This window comes from Gopherus flavomarginatus, chromosome 6, assembly GCF_025201925.1.
Source record: "Gopherus flavomarginatus isolate rGopFla2 chromosome 6, rGopFla2.mat.asm, whole genome shotgun sequence".
Taxonomy (NCBI): domain Eukaryota; kingdom Metazoa; phylum Chordata; order Testudines; family Testudinidae; genus Gopherus; species Gopherus flavomarginatus.
The window spans coordinates 80,709,318-80,731,686 of NC_066622.1; the positions used below are offsets into that span (position 1 = coordinate 80,709,318).

The window sequence follows — 22,369 nt, forward strand, 5'->3', positions numbered from 1 at the left end:
ATGATTAGGCATGGTAATTATCCCCATTTTACAAAGGTGGAACAGAGTCACGGTGGGAGTGAGTGAGTTGCCCAATGTCTCTGATCCTGACACTGTTCATTAAATATTATCTTTAACTTATGGTTTCCCAGGGGTTAAATTTGTACTTACTTTTGGGAGCTGTTCTGTGGCTCACCCAAAATGTAACTATTTGTATATTTAACTCTTTGTTTTCTGTTTCAATCAGATATCAGCCCTACTTACTGCTTTGAGTACTGTGCATAGTTACAAAATAAAGAAGGCCAAATTAAACCATCGTCAGCACCTTAAAGATTACCTCAAAAAGAAGCACAAGGAGGAGGAAGAGAAATTTAAGAAGCAGAAGGAAGCCAAGAAAAAACTCTTTCGAATTTTGGGACAGAAGGAGAAAAAGAGGCAGAAGTCAAGCTTGAAGGGATCTAGAGAGAGAGAGAAGTGAGTTTCTAGAGGTCTCATCAGATCTCAAATGGAACTGGAGGATAGTTATCTATTCAGTACCTACAAACATCAAATCAAAAGACACTATCTGAAACCATGCCTTGGAATAAATTGCTATTGAGAGGACAAGGGGGGAAAAAATGCTAATATGACTGACCTCTTATCATTTGGAAATGCATATAAATAAAAGATGTACTTTTTTTTTTGGAGTGGGGGAAGAGGGAGTTAAATCTACTGGAGAACTGTCCCCTTTGTATTTCCGTGCAGTTACATCCATACTGCATGCTCTGCAAGCAACTATTAAACTATTTTAATGTTAATTATTGAATGTCATTCATTTATGAATGGATCACCTTGGTTTCAGTGGACTGCTCACGGAGTAAGGTGCTACTTAATGTGAATAAGGGTGTCAGAATCTGTCTCTAGGTTGGTAATGCTCAGGCCTGGTCTATACTAGAAAATTAAGTCAGCATAGCTACATGGCACGGTGTGAAAAAAACACACCCTTGTACTGTCTTAACAATGCCACTCAAGTACCTGCGTAGAGAGCACTAGGTCGACGGCTAGTTGATGGAAGAATTCTTCTATTGCCTCTCAGGGAGATGGACAGGAGAGGTCTTCCTATTGGCATAAGTATTGTCTACTTTGAAGCACTGCAACGGCGGAGCTGTGCCTCTGTAGCGTTCTGAGTGTAAACAAGCCTTCAGTCTTTTCCTAAGTCTGCCCTGCAGCAGAGCAACTGTGAAAAGGTGGGAAGCTCACTACTCTACAACAGCCACATCCTGGAGAGGGCAGGTGCATTATTTGGCTTTGGTGTTATAGTAAATGCCATGGAAGTAGTCACTTCCATATATCTGGGTCTTGCATTCCTGAACTCAAGCACCGCAGAATTACTTCCCATATGCCTTCCACTGTAGTTCAAAGCCAAGTGTTCAAAAGAGAAAATGATTCACCTGTATCCCATCCCTGGTCAGTATTTGGGCGTTCTTCATTGTCCACTTGGACTGTGGCTGGAACCATGAATGCATACTCCACAACTTGTGCAAGTACTTTGGGACTCTGCCTGCCTGGGAGTAAAAAGGTGTGATTCTCCCCCCCCCCCAAGTTAGTATAACTCTGTTGAAAACACCCTTAACGCTCATGTCTAACCAGCTCAATTGATTGTGATGATATTAAACTGCCTATGTGAGGAGGGGGGGCGGCGCGGGGGTTCAGTCATATTAAAATAACACAATTGAGAACCAAAAAACCCCTTTTGGGCTATGTGAATAAAGCATTAAATTGTAAGCTTATGGGAAGATGGAGGGGACTATTTTCATTTTGTCGTATAGAGCACCAAACACATTGTTGGCACAAAGCTAATGATGATACTTCCTCCCCCAGATGGCAGTGGTCAGATGACAACATTTTGGGATTATAATCTTTTGGAAGCTCATTCAGAGATGAGATCTTGTTTCCTCAAACTGAATTTCCTCATTATTATTATTATTATTATTATTATTTTATTATTTTTTACTGCAGAGATCCCAGTCAGGAGCAGGGCTCCCTCATGCTCACATTGTCCATAAAGGCATTGTATTGAATGGGGTGGTTGTGGATTTTCATATGAGCATTTAACATTCCAGGATTCTCTTAGTTAATCTCACCATGTTGGGGAAAAGTGGCCTTTTAGTATTGCAGTTCTAATGCATCTATTGTTCACGAGAGGTGGAAACCCGACCTCTGAAAATGTAACTATTTCCTTCACATGAAATTAAAAGTGCCTGGATATGAGAAGATGAGGTTCACTTTCAAATAAAAGCAGATCCTCTCTGCTGAGTAGTTGAGTGGCCGCTCTTCAGATTTTTACCATGCAGCCCATGACTGTATTCATCTGTAGCATGGAGGAGTGACACACTGTTCTTTCATCATTAATGTCCACTAGTGGCCCCAGCCTCATTGTTCTAGGCACTGTACAACATATAACAGTCCCCATTGAGACTTCAGGTTTGATGGTGCATGCATCCTGATCTGCAAGTTTGCATACTGCCATCTGTAGCTTCCACACACTACTCTGCATTCTTTTATTTATGCCAATTAGATGTAGCCCTTGGGTCCTGTCAGGTTACCAGTGCAGCCCTTGACTGCATGGCGTGTAGGTTCCCCTGTTTATCTTTAATAAAGAAAACAAAGTTGTGAATTGTTTCTGAACTCTGATCACCACACACTGAAGTGTGCAGAGGTTTGCTGATAGCACGTTTGCCAAAGAAGAAAAAGGAGAAGAGAGGGACTGCAGTTGTGCTTTTCCTTGTGGTCAGATCCACTCAGCACTCACTGGTCCAGGTAAGAAAAACGTGTTCTGTGACAGGCCAATTCAAAATGTTTGTTCTCATTAGGCTTATACTATTTTTTTTCCTATACAGCCTCTATAAATATTGTCTAATTCAAAAGACGAGCAAATCCATTAATTTAAACAGATGCTTCCATATGAACAAACCAAATACACCTCAATTATATATAAAGGTCTGACATAGCATGCTACATTTTTGAAAGGACCCATTTTTATTAATTTTTTAATAAATTACTTGTAAATTTTCAAAAATTCATTTCAACTAAGAGCTCATCTTTTTCTAGAGTTGCACTGCTTTAACTAAAGGTATGATTTACCTGAACTGGGACACAGGAAACTCAGGCTTTATTTCTGGCTCTGCCACTGGCCTGCTGAGTGACCTGCTGCAAGTCACTGCTCTGTGCCTCAGTTTCCCCATCTGTAAAACAGGCATAATGATACTGACTAATCTCTTGTTCCACCTTTTATAAAGCATATTGTGATCTATGGATGAAAAGCAATACATAAAAACTAGGTATCATTTTTTATTGAACTGGTGCAAAAGGCTGTATAGTCTCTCTTTACATCAATACAAAACCCTGGTTTGTAATCAGTTTAGCTTAAATTCGTTTAAACTACCCTGCGATAAATCATTCTTAAACTGACCTATGTTTAAAAATAACTAAGTTAAACTGATTAACATCTGTGTGTTAAATGTGTTTTTGGGGAGGGTAAATTATATCCATGTGAAACAAAAAGGTGGAACTGCTTTGAGTGGAAAACTCAGCTCTACCTTAACTATGAAAGTGTAACTTCCTCCATAATAGGGAAAAAACTATTTTGAAATCACCAGTTGAGCCTTTTTATTTTGGAAATTTATGAGGGGAAACATAAAGGTAACCATCAAAACAGATTTTTTTTCATTGTTTTGGACTTCAGGGGGCCCAGTATCCCCCACTTTTATGATGATAGAGAGTCTGGCCAGGTTCCAATACATTTGCTAATTGTTCCTGTTCTTTGATTTAGGATGCTCTAAGGTAGGTCTCTATAAATCCCTGCCTATAACATGACACACAATGTATAGATTAAAATGACCACGGAAAATAATGGCTATAATACAGACTTTGCGCAGCAGGGAGATCGCATTAATACTTTATGTACCAAAAGTGAACGGAGTCTTGGTCACATGCAGCTACATGGTTTTCATTCAGAAAGACTGGAAAATATTTGTTTTTAATAAAAATAATGGCCTCAAATACACTTTTTTGGCCTGTTTTTCACATTCAAATGTTTTTCTCTCCATGGAATAGGAAGGGGAAGTGGCTTGTTCTCAAACATCCTGTAATGTTAGAGTGGGGCTAAATTCTAAATGGGTCCCTGGTGCGATTGATGCTGGTGGATTTGCAGCTACAAGTGATTTGGCACAGTTCTGTGAGAACACCTGGGAAGCTTTCTGAGATGAGCAAAACTGCTGGTCATTCTCTGGGCATGGAGAAATGAAGGGCTTTGTGCTACACTGGAGTAACCCCCAAAGTGGAAGGGGAATGCCCAAGGTTTGTACTTGGGGAGTTTATTCCAAATTCTCCAGGGGTTGGGGGGAGGGGAGGGTTGGTTTTGTTCCTATTCAGAAGGGGCACAGAGTTTGACATTTGAACACAGATCATCCTGTGGAGACTTTGTGCCTCTGCACCCGCCCTTAGCTACTGTACTTTCTGCTAGCAGGCTGCCTAGCTCACCTGACCTCTGCTGTGCTGTCATAGCCTGGCAGGAGATGCACAGACACGTTACTCCTCACTCAGCATTCACTCTCATTGGTTTGCCCTTGGACTTGAGAGGGGTGAAGGTGGCAAAGCCCAGCCAGCCCCCTGCTCCAGCCTGGCCTTTCTCAAATACAGAGCCTGAACGCTGTGAAATGGCTGGTGGGGACATATCATGGAACAGTTTCTCCCCAACCCATTCTATGCCCTATGGGCCAGAATCCACAGGTCTAGGCTTCTCTTGGCTCCCTTGAGGAGAGGTGAGAACATCTGGCCCAAAATTAATCAGCAGAAAAATGGCCTTTTTATGGGACTGTTTGACAAACTGGCTATCTTTATCTAGTATGTTATCAAATATGGACTATACCTGATAGGGCAGGGTATTTGCAGATGTTTCCAGGAGGATGTGTGGTACGATCTATCTTGGTGAACATCTCCTCTTTGCACTGCACTAGGTAATGAACAGAAGCTTGACCAGGCTCTGAACACATTTCACACTCACATACCTGAAACAATCCACTTCCTCCATGTCTCTGAAGATTGTTACAAGGTAAGCAGAGTAGAACTATCCCTGCCACAAGAATAATGTCTCGGTAATACTGTATATAGTGGGGAGAATACTAGAACAAAGTCAGAGTTATCTGAGAGAATCATTAGCAATGTTCCTACAAGTGGCAGAACAAGGGTCCGCAGCTGTTCTTAACTTGAGTAAACACAGTGAATGCCACAGGAGGTACAAGTAACAAAAGCAATTTTGCTCATGCCTAATCCCCAGGCAAACTTAAAAACAACACTCCCTTTACACATTTTCCACATACAAATCTTTCAAGTCAGTACACAATCCAGCTCTCCCTGAAGGAGGCTATACATAATAAACTGTACCCAAAGTATTTCACAGAGCTAATGATCACAAGATATTTGCCACCTTCAGCTATGGATTTCAGTGGAGTTACAGCAGGGCTGATTCAGCTCACAAAGTTACAATAAACATAATAGCAGGGAAAACCTGAAAATGAAGAGGATTGGGCAATTCATCATTTTGAATGAGAGATGAGAATGGATGGAGAGTAAATGAGGGAGCTAGATGTGGAAGGAGCAGGAGCAAGGTAGCAGTATGGGCGGGAGGTTCTTGCCTCAGCAGTGATGGGAAGGTGAAAAGACAGTAGAGGCCTGTGCTAGATGAGAGGACAATAAGAGGAGGTAGCATTTTTTAAATGTCCTGGGAAGCAGAAGGTCAGCTGATCAAAGTTCTCTTCTACAAGACTGATTTTCTAGTGGACAAATTGCAGCTAATTGCCATTTGAGTTTTTCGAGAATCTCTCCCACCTTGTTCTTCTTAGTGTAAAAATGTCAAGTCGCTGCAGCTCACCACCATGACGTATTCACACTGAGGAAAAACTACTCTCTGGGAGTTGGAATAAAATATGTGCTGTGCAATCCATTTGTATTGATGCCTCCAGCTATGTCAGTCTGGAGCCAAGAGGAGTCATTCCGGTCCTAACCAGCATTTGGGAGATTTTTATTTTATACCCATTATGTTTTTAAAATGGGAGAGCTACTCTGTAGTGACAAGAAATTATGAAATAAAAGCTCCATCCACATGGCAGGGCAAACCTAGTTAATGGATGCTGTATTTAAGCACAGTTCAGGGGTTTCCTGAAGAAACTACCTTGTTAGAAGACTGTTAAAACACAGTACCCTCCTGATGTAATTAAAGCATGGGTTGACCTTTTTCATGTAGGATTGTGAAAGAAACGCCTCCTGAATGACACAAGTTTTGCCAGCATAAGCAGGGCCGCTGAGAGCAGGTTCGGACCCTGGTGAAAAAAATTTTTCTGGCCCCCCCCCAGCAGGGGTGGACCAGCTAAACAGGGCTGGGGAAGCCGGGCCCTGAGCCCTCTTCTGGACCGCTGGGCCCCGGTAATTTGTACTGGTGTCTCCCACCTCTCGGCAGCCCTGAGCATAAGTGATAGTGTGCACAGCGCTATGTTGGTGGGAGAGCTTCTCTCACCAACATTGCTCCTGCTGCTCATGGAGGTGGTTTTATGTCGATGGCAGCGCTCTCTCCTGTCAGCATAGAGAGGCTGGCTATGCAAGCAATCTTACAGCAGCTAATAGTGTAGACTTGAACATGTCTTAGCTGTGTCTCCAAACTAGGACAAGATTCTGGTATACTTTGGGGATACAATTAAAAAAACATGGGCCTGGTTTTCATAAAGGTTGAGCACCCACAACTCCAGATGAAGTCTGAGGGAGCTGCAGGTGTTCTACACTTCTAAAAATCAGGGCTATGGTTTGTTCCCATCTACACTGTACTGTGTTTTAAGATTCTTTTAAGGTGATAGTGATGACAGCAACTATTGCAGTTAGGCATATTGCTTTCTCTGGAACCAAGCTTAACCACCAGCCTTGCTCTAGTTTTAAAGGTCACTGTTCATGGAGCTTTATATTCACAAACACCAGGCTTAATCATGTTGTCTGTTTTAATGTATTGTGCCCTAAATTATTGGGTTTTGAAAACAGAATCTATTAGGAAACTTAATGGAGCACCTCATTCCAATTATAAGAAATGCATTGGTGGCAGAAATTGAAATGCATAGAAGATGAATGTGTTAAATAGTTGCTTAAAATGAGGCAATAGCTTGAAATTAACCTTGTACACAGGAGTAGCTTGCTACAGGATGGTGCAAAAATGTGGTATCATTTAAATGGCAGAGCAGAAGAAACAGTGGTTCAGTGTGTAAATGGCTAGAAAAGTCAGATAACAAAAATATACCCACAACTTTTGGACAAGCCAAAATCCTTCTCCAAGATAGCGCTCACAGTGCTTTCCCTTTGGTTTTGCCTTGGCTCTTACTACATTGCACCCTCTTATTTCGGCTTTTCCCTGTCTCCTAACTGGAAGACTTTTGTATAGTGAATTGATATGGCCACAGATTCATGTATCAATGACCCTAGTTCAGTGTATCCAGGACTGCTGGATTTAAAAGCAGGGGTTTCTATGCTAAACAAGCAGGTCCATTAGCACCCAGGGCAGTAGTGGACTCATAAACCTCTATGCATGGTCTAACCACTGGTAGGAAACAGAGCCATACTCTGTTAACAGAGATTGTTCTAAATTCCTTGCACATTCAGTATAGAGGAAGGTTGTGCAAGAAGTTGATAAGCTTTTTGGCAGGCATGTGCTTAGTAGATATTAGAGATGGAAAAGACAAGAGCTGGTGGATTAATCTACATTATATAATTTATTTGATAAATCTCCCTCTTTGTTATTGTTGTGCACCAATTGTCCACAAACAATTGACATTTAATCATAATTTGCAATTTTATCGTAATTTAATTAAAACTATTCATGGAATACTTTCTGTGAATTATTCTTGTTCTGTAGGTCATTCACAAGCAAGAAGGCTGTTTGTAGTCTGCCCACGAATTAGCAGGTGGAGTTAAAGACTATTTAAAGTTGGCAATACAGAGCTTTCTTGTTTTTGTGAAGATTTTACCTCAAGTTAATATGCATTAAGAATGCAGGGCTGGCTTCAGGCACCAGCTCAGCAAGCAGGTGCTTGGGGGCAGCAGGTCAAGGGGAAAGGGCGGCACATTGGGCTCTTTGGCAGCAATTGGGTGGTGGGTCCCTCGATCCCTCTTGGAGGGAAGGACCTGCTGCCGAATTGCCACTGAAGAAGAAAGTGGTGCGGTGGAGCTGCCACCTATCAAAATCACAGCTTTTTTTTTTTTAATTTAATTTAATTTTATTTTTCTTCCACCACTTAGGGCAGCAAAAACCCTGGAACAGGCCCTGAAGAATGCATGCTTTTCCCAGGGAAGACAAGGCCCCAAGAGGGAAATCCTGCCCTGCCCTTGAAGGCTTCAGGTGTAATGCGCCTGAATTGGAAGAGGTCTGTGTTATGGGTCTGAAGACTGCCAGGTTGTTCCCTGTCAGTGATGACGTGGGGGTGGAAAAAAAATGCATCTATGTAAATATATTAGTGCAAGGATCCTGGAACATCTTTAGAAGTGAATTTGGATATTGTACTAAAATGAGACTTACTGTTGCATTATTTTTTGTATTTGGTTAATGGCAGCTGTCCATTGAAGAATAAGGTGCACTAGACAGCGTGTTAGAGACTGAGAGCAATATGTGGCTGCCTTTACCTGTGTAAGCTCCAGAAAGTGAGAACTTGATGTTATGAAGATTCCAGAAAGCAAGTCTTATTCTGGAAGGGGCATCATTAGCACTTATGGGGGATTGGGTGTCTCTGGTATTACTAATAGATAGGTCACCAGTTAGAATCCCATACAGCTAAACAGAGATTAAAAATAGTCCCAATTTAATGGATATTTGATAGCCCCCAGTATGAGATGACTGTGTTTTGCTCTAGACTATAAACTTTCTGGTCCAGGAATTTTCTTATTTCTTCACTCCCTGTAAATGTGTGAGTGTTGGCAACACCGATATGCCTTGGGGGTGGTCAGGGGCATGTTTGGCAAGGGAACATGAATCTTATGGGGTCTAGAATCTTATGACCTGTGTATGTTTGGCTCATGATGTTAAAACATCATGTCTTGAGGTTGGCCAAGCTGCTCTGCAGGTGCTATGGGCCAGGAGTTACCTGAAGAAATGGCTGTGGACAGGGCCGGCTGCAGGCACCAGCACAGGAAGCAAATGCTTGGGGCACCAATGGAAAGGGGCGGCAAGTCCGCATCTTTGGCGTTAATTCAGCAGCAGGTCCCTCAGTCCCTCTTGGAGGGAAGAACCGGCTGCCAAATTGCCGCAGAGCAGGGCTTTTTTTTATCTTTATTTTTTCCTCTTTGCCACTTGAGGGGGGACAAAAAAGCTGGAGCCAGCCCTGGCTGTGGAGGCCATAAAGTGCTGGGTTGTGTTGTGTTTGTTAGAAATCCCCAGTCTTCCCTTGCCGCCTTCCCTACCACACCCAAAAGAAACAAAAAACAGTGCCCATGCTGGAGATGACAGGAGCCTGGAGAGCACTTTTCAATGTCTGATTCACAAATAATCCTAATAGGTTTAACTGGCTTTAATTTGGGCTTTGATCAGATCTCCCCATTGAAGAAAATGGAAGCGATGTTCATGGCTTTGCTACTGCAACTAAAGTTAACCTGAAGACACTTTCCCTGCACCCCACCCAGCACAGAGCTCTCTTCTTTCAGCAAAGAAGGGGAGATAGAATTTGCCACAGGATGCCCCCTTTGCTGCTGAAGTATATTTCAGAATCTAAGCTTTTCATTAAAAATGTGAATCCAGTGTAACCAATGTAACCCTATCTGCCTGACTCAGCAGACACAGGGCAGGAAACAATAGTTCTGAAAGGTGTGAAATGCCCCATTCATCTCAACAAGGCATCAATTTTTGGAATAGAATAATGCCAGTTTAAATGTCAATGTCATTAAGGCATAGACAACAAGGTCAGCAGTGCAAGCTTAGTAGATAAAACTTACACTTACCATAGGCATGGAATGGAAAGATCACACTTTTCTAACGAGATAGTTTCAGGCTGATGGGCTTCTGATTCAGCCAGTCACTGCACTGGGCCACTTTCAGAAGAGGTCCCTCCCCCACACAGAGACCTCAAAATTTGGATCTGTATTTGCCATCAGATGCAGACAGAGCCCTGGTGTTTTTACCACTGTGTCACAGAATTTCAGAGCAGGGTTTGGTGGCTGCAGTCTGTGCTAGTCACTTGGCACCCTTGCACCTGATCTGGGGACAGTAGTTCCTGAAATACAGGTACTAATTTTGCCAGTGCAGATGCAGCTAGGCTTTTAAAAAAAGCCTCAATTCCACAGAAACTGATTGGGGCTGTAATGAAATTTGCCATGACTTTGAGTTAATTCCAGCTTATTCTGAGACCTGTGGAAAATGTTGGAATGAAGTGCTTAGAAGGCTGGAATTTTTCACTGTGCTCTATTACTCCTATACTATTTATGAATGTACTACACCAAAACAAAGTAAGGGTTCAGAGTGCTTTCATCAGATGAGATGAGCAGTGGAGGCTGGTGCATTAAACCAGCAGACCAAGCACAGCTGTGGTTCAACAGCCAATTATTGTGGGGGTTTCATTACATAAAATTAGTATTGTACAGCAATGAGACCAATTGAAGGGAGGGAGGGGGAAGAAAGTTTGTGCTGGTTAATGACAAACAGCTGCTGTCTCTTCAAAAATTACTCAGCACTGGGTGCTGATATCCCATATTTCAGCTCTGTGCTCTAATTGCAATTATCTTACCTCCTTCCTGTGGGAGGGGCTTATTCTATAAAGGGGCTGCCCAACGTAGGTTTGCTTTTGGCTGCTGTTCTTCTATCAAAATGCTGCTCCTGGTATAGAGAAAAACAGTACAGTTGAAAGTGAAAGGGGCAGGTGAAGAAAGAAAAGGCAAAAGGAGGAATGATCAAGTTTGGGCAGGATATAGTTGTCATTACAGGCTACTCTTATTCTCATAGACTCATAGACCAGAAGGGACCAATATGATCATCTAGTCTGACCTCCTGCACAAGGCAGGCCGCAGAACCCCACCCATCCAATTTTATCATAACCCCTAACCCAGGACCGAGTTATTGAAATCCTCAAAGGAAGGAAATAAATGAAATTACAGGAAAATCTGTTTGAGCTATCTCTGTGGGATATGAGAATATGGGACTATTGCACATGTATACATTTTTGCAATCTGGGGTCCAAATACACAGGGATTATTTTACTCATCAAGGACATATAATCATCTTATTAGTGTGCTGCCAGCTGGCCTGAGCAGACACCTGAGTCTACGTGAATATATGGGGCAATTTGGTTAAGCCTTGCCGGACAAGGAGCAGCCTTTATTCAATAAGCAGTGCTAGGTGAAAATGAAAGGGCTGAAAGTTCAGACCTAGGAGAACAATCACCATTTTAGGGAAGGAACTTTTTGAGGAACTGTACTGTATTCTCGTCTTGCCTATCTCTTGGTGCCTCCCTTTACTTGGTTTAGGAGCCTACCTGCCCAGTTTAATCTATTGTGTGTGTGGTGGGAAATGTGTTATAACAGGTTGGCCTTATTTGAACATGGTTTATGGGCAAGCTTAAGCCCGCAGGTAAAACACAGTTTGGTTCTATCTGCACAGGCAAGAGACAACTGGTTAAAATTAAGGTCCTAGGAACAGTTATGAGCCCTAATACTTGCCTGTTATATGTGGTTTGCGAGGTTTCATTAACATCTGTAGAGTGCTTTGAGATTCTTAGGTGAAAGGCAGGTGGTATTGTACGTATGGCTTGAATTAGTGCTGTCTTCTTGCCTGTGTATAGCCAAGGTTCATAAAAGCAGATTTAGAAAGCATAAATCCTCAAGTCATTAAAGCAAACCCCATTAATCGTGGCAACTCCAGATTTAGAGTTTTTTGAAAGCTTCACAGTGCTTTATAAACCATATCTGATACTCTCTGAAATCTGAAAACTCTCTCTCTTCCCTTGCAAGCCAGCTTTGATGCCAAGAACACTTAGAGCTAATTCTCTCTTCTTTGCCCTTGCCGTTGACCTCATTTACAGAGATGAAAGGAGAGAAAACAATTAGTTCACCGAGAAATTCTATTATGTGCAAGGGATGTGGACATTTGATCAATACTCTAGGGTTATGGTCTCAGCTAGAAGGAGATATGTGTCTCCCGATTGACTGATGCCCATTAATCCCAGAAGTCTTTGCGAAGGAGTAAGATAGTGATCCAACCTTTTACTGCTGGAAATCTAAAACATATCATTTAATCTTCTCAAGTGGTGAGCTAGGATGGATTTTAAACCCCTAATTCATCATGATGAGGAAACATAAGGGCTAATTAGGGAAATGTGCCTGCAGTTTAACTAATTTGTAAAAAGATAACCGATTATTTCTTTATATGTTTGTGTCTATATTCTCTACCACCCTCCTTCCCCTTAAGATGCTACCGAAAGTCCTAGTCCTATAAGTTGGTCAGTGCATTCTGGATCCTTTCACCCACCTGGAACAACATGGGCTTCAGGTTTGGATCTGGTAGTGTTCTAAGAACCTACACACTGCTGCTGTTCTGCAAATGTTCTGTTTGCTGCCTACCACAGCTCTCATTTTAGCCTTGTCAGTTAGCTCAGTTGGAACAATTCCAGACTGTCAAATATTTTGAATCAGAGATTCTTAAATATTAAATTTCATGTTCATAACCATGAACTGTAGCGGTCACTCATGTACTCTTCTTTCAGCTATTTTCAAGTCATGGTAAATTACTGTCTTTTTAAGATGGGACACAAATCAGCTGCACACAAGATAACAAACAGGTTATTTCTCTGTGTCTGCATTATCTTACCTCCCTCCATCTCCTTAATATGCTGCCATAGAACATAATCTGATGAGTTGATCTCTGCAGGCTGGATACTTCCATCCACATGGAAAAACATGGGCCTCAGCATATCTGTTAACGGACAGTAAAGGCTGGACGAATCGGTGTTCCATTCTCCAAGTTTTAAGCAGACACATAGCTGGCCCACAATTGTATAGCTTGTCATATTAATAAAATCTCATTGAATTGAGCATCAAGGTAAAGATTGTGTGACTGCAGACTCCCTGTTCAAATCAGTTGGGCAGGTGAAATGGCCCTGGCTCCTTTTTAAATTGACACCTCATCAAGGCATTGTATGTGTGTATTGGAGTAGCAGGGGGCAAGAGAGTTATCATCTTTGAGGCTACTATTGTCTGTATGGGAGACGGTTTTCTGCAGGGCTAGACGCAAGGGTAGTAGCGAGTCAGTTGCATTGTTGAAGGCTTTTTTGAAACACAGAAGTGTTAAATACTGTGCAAAGCAGCAAATGTAGGGCAAAGACACCAAAATTGTGGGTGTTTATTATTTTTTTTAGACAAGATCTATGCAGATAATTTCCAGTGAATGAAGCACTGACACTGTTATAAGAAAAGGGTTAATTTAACATAACACCCCTATGAAATGTACAGAAGGCTGGCTGGTGATATTAATCATAATCAGCACTTCCTATACTAATGCACTTTAAGCACATTTATTAATTTCATGCCACTAGCAGCCTCCAGGAACAGATGATTTGCCAGATTGAGTAAGACAGTTGGTCCTTAGAGTCAGTAATCCTGCCTTCAGAAGTGGCCTATGTCTGATGTGACAGAGAACTGATATTTTGCATTTGAATAGCACCTTTCATCCATAACCTATACCTCACAGCAACCTTTATAGGTGGTTATGAGCCGTGTTTACAGAAGGGGAAACAAGCACAGAAAAGTTAAATGACCTACATAACGTAACCCAAGCTATTCAGTGGCAGAGCTGGCGAAAGTGCAGAAACCCCCTGGTTAACCTTATCTTTGAATGTATGCCTACATTGTTATCACGCATCAGAGCTGCTGTTGTGGGGCAGTGCAGAAGGATGGTCAAGAAACAGCACAGCTTCTGGATGTAACCATTTTGATGGGGGTGGAGGAGGGCTTCTTTCAAAGAGCCATTCTGCAATGCTGCTCCTCTTTCTGGTCACTCTGTGCGTTCTCCTGAGCATTGTTATCACTACACATGTATATGGAGAGAATGAGGGGGAAAAACTTCCTTTGTTTGACATAGTTGCTGAAACAAACGCCACTAGGCCTGCTTGCGGTAACATTGCATTGCACTAAAACAAACTTAGTGGACACGTTTCAAGGAGGGGGTTATTGTTAGTGCTGCGATTGAGACTAGGGAGGCAGTGTGGTTTTGGGAACGGGACACTGGATTAGGAGTCAGGAGATCTGAGTTGTAATCCTGGCTCTGCTGCATGACCTTGAGCAAATCATTTCAACTCTCTAGGCCTCTATTTGTGTTTGCATCCTTTGTCTGTCTTGCCTATTTAGACAGGCAAGGATTGTGTGTGTCACTATGGGTATGTCTACACTTAAGCTAGTGGTGTAATTTCTAGCTCGGGTGGATGTGCATGCGTTAGCGCTGGTCGAGCTAGCATGCTAAAAGTAGCACTGCAGCCATGGCAGGGAGGGCAGCAGGATGGGTTAGCCACCTGATGCCATAACCTAGGATCCCCAGCAGGATTCTACTCAGGGCGGCTTGCCTCTCCTGCCAGCTGCACTGCCACACTGGAATTTGTAGCACGCTAGCTTGATCAAAGCTAGCTCGTGTCTGAGCTGGAAATTATATACCCTAAGTAAAGGGGATCTTGATCTCAGACTGGGGGATCTCAGCACTGCTGAAGTATAAATAATAAATTAAAAGCTTCAGAGTTACTGGCCAGCTCTTTTTAGCTTTGATTTTTGTTTTCACTTTCCATCCCTGCCTCCTCAAAGATTAGACTGGCTAAATGGGGAATAAAGAATGGTTTATTATGTTTATGTAAGAGCTGCCATACTGGGTCAGACCATGGTCCATCTTGCCCTGTATCCTGTCTGTGACAGAGCCCATACCGGAGCTTCAGGGGTATATTGAACAGGGAAATTATGGAGTAATCCACCCCATTTTCCACTTCCAGCTTCTGGTAGTTGTAGGTTTAGAGTTGCTTTGAGCATGAGTTTGTGTCTCTGTCTATCGTGGCTAATAGCCAGCAATGGACTTATCTTCCATGAACTTATGGAGGTTTTTTTGTAACCCATTTGTACTTTGAGTATCACAACATCCCATAGCAATGAGTTCCACGGGTTAGTTGTGCATTGGGTGGAAAAGTATTTCCTTTTGTCTGTCTGCTTGCCTATTACTTTCATTGGGTGACCCCCCTCCCACAGTTTTTATATTGTATGAAAGGGTAAATAGCACTTCTCCCACACCAGTCATGATTTTACAGCCCTCTATCATATCACCCCCTTGTCATCTCTTTTCTTAGCTGAACAGCTCAGTCTCTCCTCTTATGGAAGCCATTCTGTTCCCCTGATCAACTTTGTTGCCCTTCTCTGAACCTTTTCCCATGCCACGTATCCTTTTTGAGATGGGGTGACTAGGACTGGACACTGTTCCATTTGCATTGTGGGGGCTAGGGCCTCTTGGAGCTACATTGTTCTAAGTGCTGTAGATGATGGCCCTTGTCCCAAAGACTTTCAGTCTCAGTTTGTAGATTCTTACTGAATTAAAAATCAGCTCTGCAGGAAAAACAAGGCTGGTGATACTGGATACACCCTTCATTCCTGAAAACAGGACAAACCCCCTGGTGCGGGCAAGACATTGCTGAAAGGGGGACATAGCATTTCATGCAGAGGCAGTGGGCTCAGAAGTGCCATTTGTAATTAAGATCTCAAGACAGAGTGGTGGGGGGAAGACCACCACAATGGAGTCATAGTATTAAGTCATCTAATCTAGTGCACTGTTAGGCCATTATTTCTTTGCTCAGGAAATCATGTTTTTAAAATATGTTGGAAAATGGTTCAAATGCAGTTGTAGACCGTGTTAATCCCAGGGGCCAATTTGTAATCCCTTGGTTAGAAACTGTGCTTGAGACTACAACAGACCTAGGGCTTGTCTACACTTGGGATTTTGAATCAATTTTTGCATCGATTTGCAAGTAACTTTCTACATTTTTGCACTGCGTCTTCGCTGCAATTGAAGGTGTGCTTGCAACTCAGGTAGGCATACCCATGTTAGTCTAGCACACGTACAAATAGTAAAGACGACACGGCACATGGACTTCAGTGTGGGACATCAATGCGAGTGCATATCCTGGTTCCTTGACAGGCCCATATTGTCTTTCCTGTTGTTTTTATCCATGCTAGGTAGATTAAAGCCAGTGTATTTCTGTATCTTCACTTGCAGCATAGACACATACTAGAGTTCCATGGGCAGACTCCAGTGGCAGGCTAGGGCTCTTTGAAACAGATTGCTGCTTAGAACATGGGCTGAGGTTATGTCTACATTTGCAGGGTTTTTGCACTGTAAATTTCACCAGTGAAAGTAAAGCCCTGGTTTGTGTACTCACTTAATTCATCAGGCATCAGTGTGTGTTTACATTAGCAGCACTTTCATCCCTGATGAAAGCAGTGCTCTACGCCAGCTTTCCCACAGTGCAGCTCTCTCCATTTTGACGATGGGTCTTGTGGAAGGGGGTGTATGATCGCAGGGCATCCTGGGTCCCTGCAAAGCCTCCTCTCCCCAAACACCGATAAGCTCCAGTAGCTCAGCATTGATCCAAGCAGGCATTGTCACCTGGCCAGATAAGTGAGCACTTGCTAAGAAAACAGGAAGGGGAGTTTCAAAGTTCCCTGGGCTTTACAGAGGGAGGGGTGGATATCTGTTTACCTGGCATCAGAGCAGCAGAGCTGCTTACCAGAGTGGTCACCTAGGCACTGTGGGATATCTTGCAGAGACTAAAAGCTCTGTAACCAGGAAGAACGTTTCTTCACTTGCACATCATTGGTAAGAGCTGTACGCCTCTTGCAGAGGTAGTTTTCTTTTTGAGGTGAAATTTCTGAGTTTAGCCGTAAAAAGTAATTGGCAAGTATAGACGCTCCCATGGTTTTTGCACAAAATAGGGACTTTTTCCGCTTTAAATGGCATGTGTAGGCATGCACTAAGACCTTGTCTACACACAAAATTTGTACAGCTCTAACTATACCAGTGTAGTTGAAGTGGTATAGCCTCTTCCACTGTGGATGTAGTTATATCAGTATGGCTCATTCTCGTAGCGGCAGGGGAATAAGCTATACAGGTATAAGGCAATATTACAAGGGGGAAAGGCAAAAGAAAATGCCTGATTTCTTTCCAGTGTAGATGAACAAGTGAGCATCAGGACCAGGCTTTCAAAAAGAGCCCATCTTCGATGCCGATGATAAGATTTCATGTAGTTAGACTGGCCTTGGTTAATAGTGTTAGGCTTAGCTGACCGAGCTGTGTCAGGGGTGTGAAAAAAACATACCCCTGACTACCATAGCAATGCTGAGTCCTAACTCCCAATGTAGACGTAGTTATGTGGACAGAAGAATGCCTCTGGTGGTGTAGCTACCGTTGCTCAGGGAGGTGGTGTTCCTACACGGCCGGAAAAATCCCTTTGGGATTCCATAGTGGCATAGTCTCTGTAGTGTAGACACAGCCTTGGAACTTAAATAGTTCTAATTGAAGGTTGGTCTACACTGAAAAGTTACATGTGAAAAATCCACACCCTTGAGAGATATAGTTAAGCTGACCTAACCCCCGATGTAGACAGCCCTTAAGCCTGAAGAATTCTTCCATTGACCTAGCTGCTGTCTCTCGGGGAGGTGGATTACCTCCAGAGATGGGAGAAACTCTTCTGTCATTGTAATAAGTGCTGCTGCAGCATTTAAAGTATAGCTATTGCCTAAATTGTGAAATCACCTCAGGGAAGTGAATTGGACATCTTTTGCTGCTGCTATTGTTTGCCTAGGTCCTGTTTTTTCCATACTGGATCACCTAGGCGGCAGCAACGCATGCGGTACCGTTGTGAAAGCTGGGAGAAGTTTTTGTAAGGAAATCTTAGGCCTGGTCTGTGCACTGTTTTTGTACCACTATAACTGTTTAGGTTAGGGGCATGATGCTTTATTAAATTAGGGATGCTGTGACTGTAGAAGCAAGAGGGATGTTGGAATTACAGAATCATCCAAATTTTTGTGTTTTGCTGAGTTTGAGTGTGAGAGTTTTTGCTCCTGTGAACAGTTACCTTCAAAAGGAACTAATGCACCTTGGTAAAGGAGTTGAATTGATTACTGTCTCTTGTGAAGAATTGCAACAGAAGAAAGAGACGTTTGAAGATATTTTCTCAGAGATTTCATCCAAGCGCCCTGTTTTGCAAGATGAATGTGATGAAGCCTCACATTAACATGTACCGCTGTCATAAACAGATAGCTAAGGGTTAATGTTCTTTTACCTGTAAAGGGTTAACAAAGGGAACCAAACACCTGACCAGAAGACCAATCAGAAAACAAGATTTTTCAAATGTCAAGGGAGGGAAGTTTTTGGGTGGGTGTTCTTTGTCTTGGTTCGGTGGCCCTCTCGGCTCTGAGAGTGATCTCTCTATCTCCAGGCTTTCTAATCTTCTGTTTCCAAGTTGTAAGTACAAGGATAGTAAGACAATAGGTTTATAATGTTTTTTTGTATTTACATGTGAGTAGTTGCTGGAATGTTTTAAATTGTATTCTTTTTGGATAAGGCTGTTTATTCATTTTCTCTTTTAAGCAATTGACCCTGTATATTGTCACCTTGATACAGAGACCATTTTTATGTCTTTTTCTTTCTTTTTATATAAAGCTTTCTTTTTAGGACCTGTTGGATTTTTTTTTCTAGTGGGAGCTCAAAGGGATTGAGTCTGCAGCTCACCAGGGAATTGGTGGGAGGAAGAAGACGGGGGAAGAGAAAATCTCTTTGCGTTGAATTTACTAAGCCTGACTTTGCATACTTTCTGGGTGAGGAGGGAGAGAGATTTGATCTCTCGGTACTTGTGTTTCAAGGACTTGAAGCAGGGAATATCCTAGAGTACCCAGGGTGGGGAAATCTGGGAGGAGGTAAAGAGGGGGAAGGGAAGTGGGTTATTTCCCTTTGTTGTGAGACTCAGGGCATCTGAGTCTTGGGGGTTCCCCAGGGAAGGTTTTGGGGAGACCAGAGTGAACCAGACACTGGAATTTTCTGGCTGGTGGCAGCGATATCAGATCCAAGCTGGTAATTAAGTTTGGAGGTTTCATGCTAGCTTCTCATGTTCTGAACTCTAAGGTTCAGATCTGAATAGAAAGTTATGACAGCCACCTAAAGAACTAAGATATTCCCCCAGAATTTCAAGATACCATAGTCACTGAGGATTTAGCAGAATTCCAAATGAGCATCAGTGGTAAACAGACTTGCCAGGAATTGATTAATGAAACCAGTGATGAATCGCAAAGGAGATTTTTCTGAGAAGAACTCCAAGTTATACAAATACTTGTCAATAATCTATTCCACTACCTTTCCAGACTTCATGAAATTGGAATCACTGTGCGCTTTGATTGAATTGCTTGGATTAGATATTGAGAAAGTGAAAGTTGAAAAGGCTGTGTTTAAATCACTGATAGAAATTGCAAAGAATTTAAAGAAGTTCTAGGTACTGCTAAGGAATTAAAGGAGGCTTTCCTATGGTATTTTTGAAATGTCTATAGTGGTCTTGTTTGGAGCATCAACTGCAGCTTGTGAGAATTCCTTTTCTTGTTTTGAAAATAATTTTTTCACACCACTGGGTGAGAATGATCCAGGAAAGGAAGAGAAACCTAATTTTCCTGTCATGAGAACTGAACCTGGATGTCTTTGTGGAGGAATTCACATACCATTATCTAAGAAGATTATAACTTTGGTTTCATGACAGTCTTTGTTACATAGCACTTTTGTGTTAAAATCCCTACTTTTTCTGTTTTTGAATCTTTGAATTTTTGGAATGCTTGAATATTTTCAATGTTATATTGAACAATCACAAATATCATTTTTTCTTATTGCATAAAAACAAAGTTTAAAAAAAAAGCTGATGACTGAGATTGCATTTTTCACTCAGTGTCAGGCCAGGACAACTGCCACTCTTGTCATGCATTCAACCCCTTCCCCCCATGTCAATGTCCTAGCTACATGGGTGTTGTAATACCAAGTCTGCACAGCCCGACACAGCTCCAACATGGGTTTTCAGATGGGCTCAGATTATTTTAACAAATAAATTGCTCATCCTGGAAAATATTTTGAATTTAGCCAGTCAGCAGGAGAAGACTTTCATCCAGCCATCCTGCACTTAGGCATAGCATAGGCTAAATGGTTTGCTGCTTAGGCCTTTACATATCAGGTGGCACCTCAGTTAGCACTTGATCCATTGTGATCTGTCATCAATAAACCAGTCCTGAACTGCTGTTCTCCACTGTGGAGCTCCTGCAAACTGAGCAGAAACTGAGGCCTCCTTTAGAACAGGCCTGCACAACTCATGAAGCGGCAAGGGCCATATTACTCCAAAGAAAACAGCTGAGGGCTGAAACTGCCCGGCCCTGCTAAACCTCCCCCCACCAGCGCCGCCCAGCTCCCCCTGAAACACAACAGTTCCGGCCCCACGGAAACACCCCCCCCCAGCGCCGCTGAAATACCCTCCCTGCCCCCAAACAACCCTCTCCAGCACCGCCTGCCCAATGGAAATCCTCCTCCTTCCCCAGCGCCACCCCACCTAAACAATGGTGTTGAACCTTGCTAATATGTTATAGCAGGCCCTTAAGGTAGTATAATTAAGGTACAAGAAAAATGTCTTTTTTGCTAGAAGTAGAATAAGATCTTCCCCCCATTTGTAATCAATTGCCCTGTTGAATGCATCAGGTGTGACTGTGGAAGGCAGGCACCTCCAGACAGCTGCAACCCTTGGAGAGGGGACGGGAGCCAGACCAGATCAGTAGAACCGGTCAGCCACCAACTCGCAGCTCACCTCCTCGGCTCACCTGCCCCCCCGCCACTGCCCGCCCACTTGCCTACTCACTCCCCTGCCACTGCCTGAACGCTCGCCTCAGCCGCCTCATGTGCCACTGCCTACCCACTCTCCTCCTCAGCCCCCCACATGCCAGCTTGCCTACTCACCCCCCGCGGGCTGCACAGTGAGCCCACGCGGGCAGCATGCAGCCCCTGGGCCACATGTTGTGCAGGCCTGCTTTAGAAGGAGGATAGGTTACTGAGTGGGCTGCAGAGCAAAATGGGAAGAAGGATGCAGGATGCACCACTTTTTGTCTTTGCTCTGAGACTCTATATACCTATTGCCAGTCCTGTACTGAGGGCCACTATTCTTCTCCTATCCCTCGTCTTTCACCTGTGTGCTTCTCCCACATTATGGGCAGAAGGAATAGAATCTGGTTTTAGAAAGCTGCAGCTCGATGCTTATGAACTGTGAATTCACATATAGCATTATCTAACCTACACACAGTGTTTGCCCTTTGTTCAGTACACCTTGGAAACACAGCACTATGTCTTAGAAGTCTAATCTAAAGGCGGGAGTTTGTGCCCTTGAACTTGCAACACTATTTCACATCTGCATTGGGTGAAGGTCCAAAGTTGTTTAAAAAAATGGATCAGGAATTATACTGGAAATATTAGGGTGTTGGGGCGGAAATCTCAATGAATTAGACAGTGGCAAGAAAAGGAAAGCATTTGTGAGGTGCCAAGGAACCTTTCATTACTTATTGATTCTCTCTGAGTTAATAGAAAATGACAATCTAAGGTGTTTTAAAAAAAAAAACAGCATTGAGGCTGATCTCCAAACCCCCAAGAAGATTTTTGAGTTGAGGTTCTTTCCCTAGGAGTATTTATAAATAATATGGAGTGGATTAGACCTTCATGACTGAAAATTTCATTCAGGGTCATCTTTAAATGAACTCTAAAAGCATTAGATTTCAGTTGACTGGGCTCTTTGCTTTGGGCTTAGGCCCAACATATCTTCAAATCAATTCCAAGGTCCCTTTATAGCCCAAGCTGCTATTGATTTTTTTTCTTTTTACAAAAACTCGTCTCTAAACTGATTGTGTTATATATCTTGCCTAGTAAATCAATAGGGCTGAATTCAGATCAGGAGAAACTACTGTACCAGGAAGTATGAGCACCCTGGCTTTTCTGTGGCTGGTGAAGACATTTGGCAGTTCCAAAAATGATCAGCAGGTGGCATTTCAGGGCTAAGACTCAGTCAGCTAACGCTGTTTCTGTTCTTCCAAAGCTTTTTGTATTCCTTATAATGGGTGTACAACCGGAATGCAGATTCATATTCTAATCTTCTAGTATTCCTTGCTGTCAGAAAGCCTGATCGATACCATGCACCTCATCAGTGAAACATTTTGAGGAGTTAGAGAAAATGTGCTATGAATTAAATGCTTTTTCTTGTGAACAGCTGGACATACTTGAAGGGAGTGAGGTGGCATATGTTTTTAACAGAGAACA

The 22,369-nt window shown here is 42.7% G+C and overlaps 1 protein-coding gene and 1 long non-coding RNA gene across 2 annotated transcripts in view; one reads left to right on the top strand and one right to left on the bottom strand.

Annotated features, from left to right (window-relative positions):
* Positions 1-1,748, top strand: part of BMS1 (BMS1 ribosome biogenesis factor) — a 40,786-nt gene extending 39,038 nt beyond the window's left edge. Inside the window, exon 23 of the mRNA XM_050959992.1 lies at positions 227-1,748. Within this exon, the coding sequence (XP_050815949.1) occupies positions 227-457 (231 nt within the window). The 3' untranslated portion in view covers positions 458-1,748. The remainder of the gene's footprint in view (positions 1-226) is intronic.
* The window catches only part of LOC127054338 (uncharacterized), a 788,041-nt gene that overhangs the window by 583,492 nt on the left and 182,180 nt on the right, over positions 1-22,369 (bottom strand). The gene's annotated exons all lie outside the window — the stretch shown is intronic.